Below are 14,785 nucleotides of genomic sequence, written 5' to 3' on the forward strand. Positions count from 1 at the left end.
ATGGCTATGTAGCGGCGCAGAAAAAGTTTATTCACACGTTATTTACACAATGTCAACAACGGAATACTTGTCCATCCAGCTTTACATGTTTGAGCCAGAGTCTGACCCAGCGGAGCGAGATGAAAATGAAGATGATGAACCTGCAGAACCCTAACAAGTGAGCTAACACAAGCACCGAGCTAACGCTAGCGCCAAGCTAACGCCTTGAAGTGCTGCGTGCACACAAAAATGACCTTACCTACAGATGTGGGTACATTTTCATGAAAAAATAAAACTCAACCAGGCACTTTGAAAAGGTTCTGATGCTGGGAGACGTTGTAATGAAGCGTGTGGGTTACTACATCCAACAAATATAAAAATAAAAATGGCGGATTGCTGGAAGTGTTGGGCCTGGAGACGATGTCCTAATTTGGCAGTTCCGCTGACGTTATTGTTCAAAAAACGTAATAGAGAATCGAGAAATCGAAACAGATTGAAAAATATGACCAAAACAGAATATAAAGATATCAACGGAGCACCTGAAGAGATTAATTTGAACTTTTCTGTGCTTCTAAACAATCTAAATATACATCAAAATGCATTTAAGGGCTAAAAAAGTGGATTTAGCATGATATGTCCCCTTTCAGTGACCTCTCTTCAAGCGACGCAATTCCAGCGACTCAATCGCACAGTCTGATCCACTGGAAGTAACTTCAAGTGCCGCTGTGTTGCGACATGCAATGGACAATGACTTTCTCCTTATGTCACTTCCTCGTTTGTCACGTCACTGAAAACTGAGCCAGAAGCAGGTTTTGACGTTGGCGGGGTAAACGAAATGAGCAAAAAGTGCGACAAGGTTCAAGCAACTCATCCCCGGCGATTTAAGCAACTATAGTGACTGAAATGACGTTGGGTGTGAACTTCACCTTCACACATCACCAGGGTTTCAGGGACAATAAATATGAAATGATTAACGATTAAAAACATAATCTAATAAAATACTTATTTAGTTTAATGTAAAGGTAGATCTGTGTATTGATATGAAGGCATATATACATACAAATCTGTACATGTAAACATACATGTACAGATTGACAACAACAGGATTCAGACTGAAACGACTCCATCTGGTTTAAACTGAGATTTATTTCTCCTATTTATTCCTTTATAATGAATGAATTAATTTTTGTTTCCTTTCTTTACCCCTTCCCTCCCATTGCCCACCCACGCACATGCAAACACTGTGTGCATTTCTAAATATCCACTTCTCACCTACAGTCTTATTGTACTGTGTATTTACTGTGTTATGTTTGTGTATCACGTATTAAGATTGTTTTTGTTTTCGTCGTGTCTTGTCTTGTGTATTATAAAATAAAATAAAAATAAGAAAAGACGTGTAAACTACGTCAGAAATGACACTTTCTTACATCATCAGTTTGACTTTAGTTACACAAACCCGTTTCCTGTAATATCTTTGAGATGAACTTTTTACACCGTCGCAGAGATTTAAACCCTAAACATCATTTACTTTATTTTAATGACTGTAAGTGTACATTTTATGATATAATATCCATAAATAAAAGATGGGTGTCATTAGGATTGTTTTTTTGACTGATTATTTGTTGAGGGCAGAAATATTCAGTGTGTTGAACTGCACAATGTGTGGTTTGAAACTTTTTTTTTTTAAAGGTGGAAATGTGAGTTAGATGTTTAAAATGATTAGATATCAGATCAAAAACCTTCTCTGTGCTGTCAGCGCCCTCTAAAGGCTGATGGCTGAACCTGCACATGCTGATAATTCCTTGTTCCATAGAGCAGTGTTTCCCAACCAGGGGTACGCATACCCCTAGGGGTACGTGAGCACATTGCAGGGGGTACGTGGAAAAATTAAGAATTTATTTGTAAGATAAAAAATATTCTCAGTCATTTCATAAGTTTGTCAATAAAATGATACGTGTGTGCAATGACTTGTTTTTAAAGTTTAAATGCCTGTTTAAAGAGGACATATTCAAAGAAGCTCATTTTGTGGTAAATTTAGTACATTTTATATATAACACAGGCAGGTTAATGATTTGTTTTGTATTTATATTACTTATTATTTTTATTTTTTTCTAATTTGAACTTTATTATTTGTCTTTAATAACAATATAATCATAATATATTAGTATTAATAATACAAACGTTCACTGTAATATTATTTCTTATATTTATCATTTTTATTGCCTTGAAGGCAACATAATTTTATGTTTAATTTGAGTTAAATAAGAAGATAATGGCTGAATATTAATTGTTCAATTTAAGAAGATGAAATAAAATGAATTGTGTTAATTATTCAGTTGTTATGTTCTACTTTTGGAGAATCATGAACACGTATGAGTGAGGGGGTACTCATGGTATGACAAAAGGCTCAAGGGGAACACAAGACAAGAAAGGTTGGGAATCACTGCCATAGAGAGATATAATAATGATAATAATTTATTCATCTCACTGTGGGGAAATTTACTGTCATTACAGGCAACACACAGAAAAACACAAAAGACACCTGAAGAATAGTGCAGTGTAGATAAATAGAATAAACAATAGGAGCTACTATATGTATAAATATAAATAGGAAAAATAATATATAAAGGATAAAGATATATATACATATTTACAGGTGGGGGCAAGGAGAGATGTCCTAGACTGTTTTATTATATTATATTGTTTTAGTTCTGTGCCTAATGAAGTGGCTCAGAGCTGCTGACGGAGGTGTCAAACACACGTGTGTGCGCGTGCGTCACTTGACTGGGCTCCAGGCGGTGGATCTTTGATGTTGTCACATGTTCTTCCTGCTGCAGAACAAATAAAGGTGCATCGATTGTGAACTTTGTGTGTGTGTGTGTGTGTGTGTGTGTGTGTGTGTGTGTGTGTGTGTGTGTGTGTGTGTGTGTGTGTGTGTGTGTGTGTGTGTGCGTCCGTGTGCGCAGGCCTGCGGCGTGGACTTTGAGATCAGAGCGTTCTGTGCCAAGACGATAGAGGAGAAGATTCACAAGAGGTGAGTTGATCTTTTCGTATTTCCTGCATCACGTGATCGCAAACGGAAACACTTCATCAAATAAACACAAGACATCACAGTGATATCTGGGCTCAGCATCTCAACATTTCATTTCTCACTATATACTTTTTTTTTTATGGGCGTTGCATTTATTTTTGTTGATTTAACGAGGGTGACCATATTTTGATTTCTGAAAAAGAGGATATTAGTTGACTTTTTTTTTTTAATATATTTACCTTATAATGTAAAAATACAATATAGTAGATAAATAACTTGTTATTGTCCATAAGGTTTAAAAAATATTTTTCCTCTTTACAACAAGACTTAAAAACATCTAGAATTAGTGGTGACTCGTCAATCACATTTATTATGTATTATAACAATCCGTTCTTGAAAAATCTCATATATGTCTTATTAAAATCTCTATCATTGAAACTACACACTTCACTATATAACTATATAACACATCGTCCAATGCTGACTCAGCTTTATTTTATCGTAGTCATCACAATAATTATTATTACACATGGTTCACCTATAAAGTATTTCTATGCAGCAGCTCCTCAGGAGTTGTGTGTGTGTGTGCGTGTGCGTGTGCGTGTGCAGAAACTCTGTGCGTCTGGTCATAAGGAAAGTGCAGTATGCTCCAGAGAAGCCGGGCCCTCAGCCCATGGTGGAGACCACTCGCAGCTTCCTGATGTCGGACAGATCGCTGCACCTGGAAGCTTCTTTGGACAAGGAGGTGGGGTCTGAGTCACCCTGTAGGGGGCGTGTCCTGTAGTCTGTGTGTCTAGTGCAAAAAGAGCGACTGATTTCTAATCTGATTAGTTGAACAGTTAAAGAAGCTCATGTTGGTTAAAGAACAGTCCTCTGAGGTTCTGCAGGTACTGACCCATGTTTCCCATGATGCACTGCTGCAGCTTTACTACCACGGAGAGCCAATCAGCGTCAACGTCCACGTCACCAACAACTCCACCAAAACTGTGAAGAGAGTGAAGATCTCTGGTGTGTTCTGATTCTTGTTCTTTCTCTGTTATTGTTCTGGTTCTGTCTCCTAATGTGTGTGTGTGTGTGTGTGTGTGTGTGTGTGTGCGTGTGCGCGTGCGTGTCTTTGCAGTGCGTCAGTACGCAGACATCTGCCTGTTCAGCACTGCCCAGTACAAATGTCCTGTGGCTCAACTGGAAGCAGAGTAAGTCCTGGTATCTTTATCTTTCTGTAGGCTGAGAGAGGCAGGAGGTTAACGGCCATATTTGTTACCATAGCGACCAGGTGTCCTCCAGCTCCACCTTCTGTAAGGTGTACACTCTGACCCCCACGCTGGACAAGAACCGAGAGAAGAGAGGACTCGCTCTGGATGGGAAACTGAAGCATGAGGACACCAACCTGGCCTCGTCCACCATGTAACACACACACACACACACACACACACACACACACACACACACATCTCTGACCTCATCCTCTGTGTGTTTCAGTGTGAAGGACGTCACCAACAAGGAGGTTTTGGGAATTTTGGTTTCCTACAGAGTCAAAGTAAAGCTTGTGGTGTCTAGAGGAGGGTACGTAACACACACACACACACACAAATATACATTGTGCGTATGGAATGTGTGTGTTTGGATCCTGAGGCAGATTGTGTTCCACTTTGGTTACTGTGTTGGTCTGAATCTGGTTCCTCAGTGAAACACACTGGCCCTCATTTATGAACCTTGGGTGAAAATGGGTGTAAATCTGAGTTCACATTGTATCATACGACAGCACCAACTCAGGGGCGGGGCTTCCAGTAAAAAGTGACCATAAAAAGCTGTAAATGGACTGATATGCAGACGTGGGACAGTGAGGAGGAGACTTAATGTAGACATGGAAACTAGTCCATTGAAACTGATCAGAATATGCGGAAATATACAAAAACCCTCATTAACAGGAGTACATCAGCCGTCCTACCTGCCTGTTCATAACAAGTAGTTATAAACATCTAGAGACTTAATGATTTTAGGTTTTCTTTTGTTTATACACTGGGTTTTTCTATCAGATATGTATAAATATCTGGCCATTGAACATCTGACCAGGAGCACACATCAGATGACTAGTTTTCAGTAATGTCACATGGGTCCCTCAATCATTCACCTGTACTTAATGTGAGTTTCCTTAAATAAGCGGCCACGTCCTCAGGTGACAAACTTTCTACATACTACAAACTATTTACGAGCTTTAACAGCAGTTCATTCATTACCATTTTTTAAGCCTCACATATGTAAACAACATGGTCAGTCATGTGTTCCGCTCATTCTCCAAGTTAAAACGTATTAAAAACCAGTTGAGGAGCACAGTGGGACAGGAGAGACTGAGTCTACTTAACTTATGTTGTCTATAGAGAATGAGAGAGCAAAGAAAATGGACATACAGAGCATCGTGGACGAGTTCACGGAGCGCAAGGCTCGTCGTATGTCCTTCAAATAGTGCTGAGTAGGTCTATAGTACTTCATTTTAAATAGTGTTAGTGAACATGTGGGCCACTGTGTTAGTTTTACTAAACTTTATATCTACTGATACAGGCTCTGAGTTGAAATGGTTAAAGTGGGTGTCAAAATGATGTGGTCGCTATCCGTGGTGCTGAACTGCTTTGAATTTGTTAGTGACCATCCTAATGTTTTTGTTGTTCTCTTGTTTTGTTATATTTCATGTCCGTTTGATGGACTTTATAATGACATAGTCGCTCTACGTGGTGTTGAAGCGTGTAAGCCCCGCTATTGTGGGCATGTGTATGTTGGAAAATGATGTTATCATGAGCTTTATTATTTGGGTTTAAAGGGCCCTGTCATTTGCCCCGCCCCCAGCCCGGCTCTGATTTGTTCTGCTACTGCACCAATGTGTGGTTTATGAAACATTCTTATCTGACCAATCCCAGCGTACCAATAATCAGGTGTTGATAAATTTGGTGGCTGAATTCCATCATCATTAACATGTTCCGTCCTCTTTTTACGAGGCCCCGCCCACTTACAAGATGAAAATCAGCATCCCCACATCTGAATTGGAGTAAAACAAAAATATGCTTTTTGAATGTGTGAAAACTGGACTTAAAGGAGCTCATTTAAACACTCTGTGGAATCAGCTACTGAGCAGGTGACGTCTGCCCCCCTGTGTGCGCTGAGAACAACTTCAACACAGAGATCATGGAGAGACACACGGATATGAAGTTTATATCGACATCAATAACATGAAAAAAATGAACGATCGAAACCTTTAAAAAAGCCTTAAGAATGACTAAATGTTGTTTGTCTCTGTTTATTATGCCTTCAGCTAATTTCACTCATAATTAATCACATTACTGATTAAATACTGCAGCACTTTTATTAAGGTTTATGGTACACTTGACATTTTAAAAGCATGAATAAGGTCATATTTCCTCTGTGCACATCAAAAGGCTTCATGTACCAATGCAATGTAGTGGAAAAAGTGATCAGGCTTAAAATAATGTCATCCATTTTCTCTGGTGTTCAGCAGCGTTCCCCCAGTCCAAGACGGAGCACAGCAGCGCTGCGTCCCCTGTGGGCTTGTTCACTGTGTGAACCCATACACTCCTGTTCAGACATTTATCAGCGGTATTATATGGTTTCTGTTATTACGTGAGCTTTTTTGAAATAATTTTTATTTTCTTTTAATACTGCATTTTGATCTGTTCTGGATGTGTCTGATTATTCTTAAAAGAAGCTGAGGCTTGTTTAATATTTTATTCTCAGTCTCACACACATATTGCTGCTGCACCACTAATCTACACTTTCAGATTTGTTTACACGAGGTCAGACCTGACGTGAGATCTGATCGTAGCGTACCCTCACGTCAAAATTGATAAATACCAAAGCTTGCGTGAATTTAGTCGAACGCACGTTGTACGCCCAGATCTGAACTTACAAACAGTTGATAAATAAGGGCCATGATGTGAATGTGGAATGTGTGCGTTTGGATCCTGAGGCAAATCATGTTCCAGTTTGGTTATTGTGCTGGTCTAGATCTGGTTCTTTAGTGTAACACGTTATGTTCTGTGTCCGTTATTAACCTGTTAGCATCCTGTGTTTCCTTGTAGTGATGTATCTGTGGAGCTGCCGTTCATCCTGATGCATCCCAAACCAGTGGATCTGCCCTTGTCCCGCCCACAGTCAGGTAAACCTGCAGGGGGCGCCCCCCACACCTGAGCCTGTTCCCTTTAAGACAAAGCCTCACCTGTGTTTTTTTTTAATTTTTTATAGCTGTGCCAGAAATGGACCCGCCCATCGACACCAATTTAATAGAGTTCGATACAAAGTGAGTACGAGTGGGGGTGGGGCCTATTCTCCTGTTTCCTGTTTGGGGGCGTGTCCTAACCGATGACGGTTTCGCCCCTTTAGCAGCGTCTCCCAGGACGACGACTTCGTCTTCGAAGACTTTGCCCGTCTGCGACTCAAGGGCGCTGTTGACGACAAGGACGAGGACTGCTAGGAGACTCCGCCTCCTTAATACGCTTGCTTCGACGCACACACACACACACACATTTACACACACGCGTCACATTCCTGGAGGAGGCGGGCTCAGAGGACGTACGTCTTGTTCCACCTGTTTTCTTTTCTTCCATCTGTCGTCAGTCTGTGCAGCGTTAGTCTTTACCGTCTGAGAGCCGAGCAGCACACACACACACATGCACACGCACACACACACACACACTATGAGTGTGTGATGTCACCAGCATCGCTCACCTCCTGAAGAATGAAACAAACTGGGATTGAAGGAGCATCTTACATCAGCTCTGTGAGTAACTCCGCCCCCTAATTAGGCCTTGATGGTGATTGGTCAGGTTTAAAGTTTGAATCTAGAAAGCCTGAATCTGATCCCAGCGGTCCCATTCCTCCGTGTGTCAAACTAAAGCTTAACTGTGCATCCTGGTGCTCATCGCTGGATAAATCAGTCAATCACAGTCAGAGGGGCGGGGCCACTGTAATTCACTGACCAATCAAGGCGCTCCTTCAGTCCGTTGTTTTTCTAAAGACGGGAGCACCTTTAAAGGTTCCCGTCGGTGATGTTTTCTCAGGAGTTGAACGAAGAACCTCGCGTTTGTTCCGTAGACGAATAAAGTTTCATCGTCTCGACTGTAAAACTCGACTCTTTCTCTATAAATCTGACATTTTAGTTTGGGTTCTCAGTCATGTGACGCGCCTGCAAACGTAGAACCGTAGAGGATAGAACGCTCGTTGGCCTCAGACAGTTGGAGGGAAACGTCGACACTTATTGTTTTTTCAGCTTTGTGTGTAAACAATCAAGCTGCCATTATTTCCCACGGTTTTTCTCGTGCCTTTAACGCCTCACTGCTGCCAAACGGTCGTTTAACCTCATCTCACATTTCCACTGCGACTTTAAAGACCCTCAAAGGCCAAAATGTTCCACTTTCTACAATAAAAACTCCCTCAAATATCCCATAATAACTCTTAAAAGATCTAATTTAATTCAAGAATGAAGATTTTCACTGATGGGTCGTCTGGTTTTCAACAAGATTAATGTTTAAAGGGGAAAAACAAAAAAATCTATTTTTATTAAAATTCATACAAAAAAACCAACGTAGGTTTTATTATTGGCCTTTTTTCAGTTATTGTGCATTGATTTATGACTTTAAATATTTTTGGCTTCTCATGAAAACATTTGTATTTTTTTTTTTTTTACTTCCATCATTCCATCCTCGTAAAACATTTGAAGTTTGGAAAACATCCAAAGTCGATGATCTGAGGCCAACATTACAAAGTGTTCCTAATGTTTTGACTGCTGTTGTAAATGTGAACACGTGCCACGCCACCAAACCCTGCCCCCTTTCTGTGTTGCCCCACCTTTTTTTGTTGGGCACAACCACTCTGCATTTTAGTTTGAAAATCTTTACGTCACATCTGTGTGTGGGACTCTCCCATTGGACGAGAATCTTTGCTCAACCCCTTTTTGTCAAAATAACAAAGGTTTTTGGTGTTGAATCTGTTTTTTTCTAAATTGTTAAATTATAGATTCCAATGCAACATAATTTTTTTGGTATGTTTAACTACGTTAGATCTGCCAAACGTTTCCTCGCTCGCATGTTTGTTCTGTTTGGGTTGGATTTCCATGCAGTGCTGTGAATCGTACGAGCTGTGATTCGTCTGTTCGTCGTGCGTCTTTTGGCTAACTCCGCTACGAGTGTGAGAAACACGTGATCCCTGCAGGCGGCAGCGGCGATGGAGAGCTGATTCTCCTGCTTCAGATTATTATTATTATAATTATTATAGCGACGTTTATTCTTCTGCTGTATCATCACTGCGATAATGATTATCTCTCATAATCATCTGAAAGTCTGTTTTGTTTTTCATGTATTTTTTTATTTGGAGAGTTTTATTTTAGTTTTCTTTTTATTATTGCATGCACAAACATACAAGGGAATCGAGAAGACGTTTCTCACTTCCCACGGTGAACAGATAAAGTGCTCAGGCACAACAGAAAAGACATTCCTATACTAAAGGTAGACATACCATTTTTACAACAGATAAAACATTTACTAATACCAAATACTAAAACTAATACTAATATATAAATACAGTGTGTAGGTGGGAGTAGCAGCATGAGTTCCTATATAGTTTATGATCGTGCAAAGGCAAAACGGTCTTGGCGGCATAAAAAAATTCTGTATATACAGTAGTAGTGCAAGAGTGATAGTACAAAGAGCCGTCAGTAAAACAGTAATAAATAACAGCATTTTCAGTCTTTTTGCTATTTTGGTGGGGGGGGGGGGGGATTCAGCTGGTGGATATGATTGAGGTGACAGAGGGGAGAGAGTTCAGCTTCCTGACAGCTTGGTGGATGAAGCTGTTGGTGAGTCTGGTGGAGCGGGCACAGAGGCTCCTATACCTTCTCCCAGAAGGCAGGACGCTGAACAGGCTGAAAGTTCAATGTGATGCAACATTTTTGTAAATCATTTTCTCTACTTTTGTTTGTTTATGGCTGCGTTCAGAGGCTTAGCTAAACTTATTTGTGTATATTAACCAGGAAAAAATACTTGAATTTTTGAGCTTTTATTTTGAAACCAAAAGGAATGGAGTTTGTTTTCTAATAAGAAGTAAACTTGGACAAATTTCTTCCAGCTTCGCTTCTTATTTAAAGCCAAACCTTCCTTAATCAACTTTCCAAGCACTTATCTTTTTTTTTTTTTATAAAACCTGAAATGTAATAACTGGTCAGTAATGTAACAAAAGTGCTGAGTCAGAAATGTAAGAACTGTTTGCCTTTTTTTTACATAATATATACACTACCGGTCAAAAGTTTTAGAACACCTTTTGTTTTCCAGTTATTTATTGCAATTCAAGTTCAATGAATAGCTTGAAATGGTACAAAGGTAAGAACTGAACAGCCAGAGGTTAAAAAAAAGGTTTTGTTTCCCAAAACTGAGAAATAATGTACATATCAGAATTATACAAAGAGGCCTTTTTCAGGGAACATGAAGTGGTTAATATTTAAAGCTGTTCTGCAGCAATGAAGGTTGAATCAGCCTTGAACCTTGGTTCATTCCAACTCCCTCTGTTTGCATAAAAGCAGTGTTGCTCATTTGTAAGAAGGGAATGAAGCCCAAAGGTGGTACAAGACTTTAATAAATGTAACTTAAGGTCTGTCCTTCCCAACTACTATCAACATGTGACTCAGCCAACTAGAGATGCTCATATTCTGGATCACTGTTACAGTAACTTAAAGACTGCATACAAGTCCTGTCTCAGACCTGCTTTTGGAATCTGATCACTCCTCTGTTCTCCTGCTCCCTTCTTCTACACAGAGGAGCAGACAACACATAAACCAACTTCTAGCTCGATACAGTGCTGGTCTGAAGAGGCCAATATCAAACTCCAGAGCTGCTTTGATGACACTGACTGGTCCGTTTTCCAGTCTGACAATATGGGCAAATTCTGTGATACTGTTATGGCCCAAAACCAGTTGAGGAGCACTGCTCATGAATGAGCGGGACACGTGACTGACGTGCGTGCGCATACGCTGTGCAGAAACCATGTTGTTTACATATGTGAGGCTTGAAAAATTTAAAAATTGTAATAAATGAACTGCTGTTAAAGCTCGTATAGAGTTTGTAGTATGTAGAAAGTTTGTCACCTGAGGACGTGGCCGCTTATTTAAGGAAACTCACATTAAGTACAGGTGAATGATTGAGGGACCCATACAACATTGACAACTGAAAACTAGTCATCTGATGTGTGCTCCTGGTCTGATGTTCAATGGCCAGATATTTATACATATCTGATAGAAAAACCCAGTGTATAAACCAAAGAAAACCTAAAAGTATTACAGATGTTTATAACTACTTGTTATGAACAGGCAGGTAGAACAGCTGATGTACTCCTGTTAACGAGGGTTTCCGCATATTCTGATTAGTTTGAACAGACTAGTTTCCATGTCTACATTAAGTCTCCTCCTCACTGTCCCACGTCTGTATATCAGTCCATTTACAGCTTTTTATGGACACTTTTTACTGGATCCAAACTGAGATAACGCTCCATCTGCTCCCGTGTACCATCACCTCAGAAGTCCTCCGGTTGTTTTGCACCGAGCTTGTGCGCGCATGCACCTGATTTAGTATGCATACGTCACACAAAATGGGTCTATATAACCCCTGTATAAATCTGCATGATGGATGACTGCCTATACTCTGGCCGCCTCTGGGCACAAGTCATGGAGGGGCCGCCTTTTCCAGCTCCCCTGAGCCGTGGGAGGCCGGGCTTCCTTAAGTCCTACATCCTATCCGGAGGCCGGGGATGTGCCGCCCTCCCAGCCCCCCCAAAGCTCCGCCCCTGCTGCTGTGTTTCACGAAAAGTAATCAAAGAACACTGCAGTCAGAATCAATGGATTAACTCTGACGTAAAATTGAAAATACACGAGCGCGCACTAGCGTTTCAATTTGATGATGCGGTTGTTTACAAGCTGTCCCGTTACGCTGTAGAACGCTCAATAAAAAATGCAAAACATTCCTATGGGGACCGGTTAGAGCACTACTTTGAAGAGGACGACCCTCGACGCATGTGGAAAGGAATAAAAATCATTACTTCCTGGAAACCAAGTACAGGAAGAACTGTTCCTGTTGAAAAAGCTCTGCCAAATGAACTCAACAACTTTTATTGTCGCTTTGAGTTTGTTGATCCCTCGCCTGTTGTCTTCCCTGAATGCATTGAGCAGGGTGCTTTTACAACGATGCAGCAGGAAGTTCAGCGTGTCTTGTCCAGTACCTTTGTCCGGAAAGCCCCAGGTCCAGACGGCATTCCTCCTCGTGTACTGAAACGGGCAACTTGCCCCTGTTTTAACGGATATCTACAACTTGTCACTGAGGAACTGTATTGTGCCAGACTGCTTTAAAAAGTCCACCATTATACTGGTTCCTAAGAAATCTCCAGTGACGTGTCTAAATGACTATCGTCCTGTGGCCCTCACGTCTGTTCTGATGAAGACTTTTGAGCGGCTTGTACTGGACTTCATTAAGAGCCAAATCCCTGCGTTTGTCATTCTGCTCCAGTTTGTGTCCAGAGAAAACAGGAGCGTTGAGGATGTAATCTCCTTTGCTTTGAACTGTGTTAACCAACATTTGGATAATGCTAAATCTCTCGCGAGAATGTTGTTCATTGATTACATTTTTGCATTTAATTCTCTTGTCCCAGATAAACTCATGAAAAACTCAGGTCTCTTGGTCTGAGTGATGCTATGTGTAAGTTGATTTTTAGTTTTCTAACTGGCAGATCACAGAGACTAAAAATCTATGACTGTCTTTCTGACGAAGTGTTTGTGAGCACTGGATCTCCTCAGGGGGACATTTTGAGTCCTTTGCTTTTTACTTGGTACACTCATGATCGTGCTGCTTCTTCTGACTCCATTTTGATCATCAAATATGCTGATGATACCATCATTATTGGTCTCATCACTGAGAATGATGATTCATCTTACAGAGCAGAAATTGAAATGTTGTTCAGTGGAATAAAGAAAACAACCTCCTGCTGAACACATCTAAAACGTGAACTTGTTAACTCTCACATGCCTGTTGTCATTGATAACTTCCAAGTTTAGCTCGTCAGCGTCTCTTCTTTCTGTGGAAACTTAGAGAATTTACAAATAACTCTTATGGCTGCACCATAGAAAGTCTGCTTGTGAGCTCTGTGACTGTGTGGTTTGGTAACATCACAGCCAAAGAAAGGAGAGCTGCTTGTTCTGGAGGCTCTTTATGATTCCAGACTGAGAATTATCAATGACTGGTCTGGTACTGCCCACCCTGGTAAAGCCATGTTCCAGCTCCTTCCCTCCAGGAGAAGATATCGTTCGTTGAGATGCAGGACATCTCTCCACGTTAACAGCTTCTTCCTACAAGCTGTTATTAGACTGAACAAAGCACTTTGAAAGCTGTTCTGGCACTTTTATTGTATTATTTTAAGTAGGTTATATGTGTGTTTTTATTACCTTGCTTCATAGTGTCAAATGTTTCCCTCTGAACTTTTACTGTGTTTATTTATTTGATCTATTTTGGTGTTTGTTGTTGCTGTCTCTGGTGCACACTGGTGTATTTTTGCACAAATGTTCCAATGTGGTTTCTTTTCATCGCAAATGACAAACAATTTAAAATAAAGGTTAATAAACAAACACTTATAAAATCATGAGACAAAATCCACAATTAATATTTGATGTGAGGAAAAATAATATAAATAAAGTACACACAGATTTATATCAAAAGACAAATGAAGATAGTGAACAAAATATTAATTGAAGATCTAAAAAAAATACAAACTTAAAACATATACATATTCATACACATGTGAATACAAACATACATATTACACGTGGATTGTAATTATGGTGGAATTGAGTAAACTGAGAGAGGATATGAAGTAATTAAAGATGTAACTAGTACAGTGTCTGTAGGAAGTATGTATTGCTATAGAAATGTGGGAGGTTTAATATTTAGCACTGATAGGTCTGTCTGTCTGTCTGTCTGTCAGTGTCTGTGTGTGTGTGTGTGTGTGTGTGTGTGTGTGTGTAGCTTGTCGACTAAATGAACTGTGCAGAGCATAATATTTAGCACTGTAATATAGGCAACATATATAATGAAAGCTTATGTCTTTTTTTTTTATTATTTATTTATTATTATTATTATTATTATTATTACTAACCTTAGTTACAAATGTTGTTCACTGAGGACACCTGCTGGTCAAAATTTCCAGGGTGTTTTTAAAAAAAATATTAGCCACACTTTAGTCGTTTTTAAAAGCAGTCACTGCTGTAGATTCTACGCAGTTTTCAACTTATCCTGAGTTACCATATACCTCCCACCATGACTACCTGTCAACATTGAGCTGTTGTGCAAATCTGCATTGAAGACAATTTTATGAAATAAATCATTAACTGTATCAATTCAATTCAACTTTATTTGTATAGCGCAATTTACAACAGTCATCTCAATGTGCTTATCAAAATATAAAAATCATAATAAGAAAGAAAAAAACCCAACAAGATCCACATGAACAAGCATTTAGCGACAGTGGGAAGAAACAACTCCCTTTTAACAGGAAGAAATCTCTGTAAGAACCAGGTTCAGAGGTGGCAGCCATCTGCGTGGACTGGTTGGGGTTAGTGGACAGAAGGACCAACAGAACAGGATAGAGAGATAGAACATCAGAGTGTCTCAGACTAGTTTAGTCGTGAACCACTGATCAGGAAATGACATCATCAGCTTCACGACACCTGAAACAGAGCAG

At 40.0% G+C, this 14,785-nt stretch overlaps 1 protein-coding gene across 1 annotated transcript in view; it reads left to right on the plus strand.

Moving 5' to 3' along the window:
* LOC114475290 (arrestin red cell-like) overlaps positions 1-9,001 on the plus strand; it is a 69,714-nt gene extending 60,713 nt beyond the window's left edge. Inside the window, exons 10-18 of the mRNA XM_028465980.1 lie at positions 2,946-3,013; positions 3,620-3,755; positions 3,934-4,018; positions 4,131-4,203; positions 4,277-4,414; positions 4,490-4,573; positions 7,099-7,175; positions 7,262-7,316; positions 7,400-9,001. Coding sequence (XP_028321781.1) covers positions 2,946-3,013; positions 3,620-3,755; positions 3,934-4,018; positions 4,131-4,203; positions 4,277-4,414; positions 4,490-4,573; positions 7,099-7,175; positions 7,262-7,316; positions 7,400-7,490 — 807 coding nt within the window. The 3' untranslated portion in view covers positions 7,491-9,001. The remainder of the gene's footprint in view (positions 1-2,945; positions 3,014-3,619; positions 3,756-3,933; positions 4,019-4,130; positions 4,204-4,276; positions 4,415-4,489; positions 4,574-7,098; positions 7,176-7,261; positions 7,317-7,399) is intronic.
* The last annotated feature ends 5,784 nt before the right edge of the window (positions 9,002-14,785 follow it).

The sequence above is a fragment of the Gouania willdenowi genome, chromosome 14 (genome assembly GCF_900634775.1).
Source record: "Gouania willdenowi chromosome 14, fGouWil2.1, whole genome shotgun sequence".
NCBI classification, from domain to species: domain Eukaryota; kingdom Metazoa; phylum Chordata; class Actinopteri; order Blenniiformes; family Gobiesocidae; genus Gouania; species Gouania willdenowi.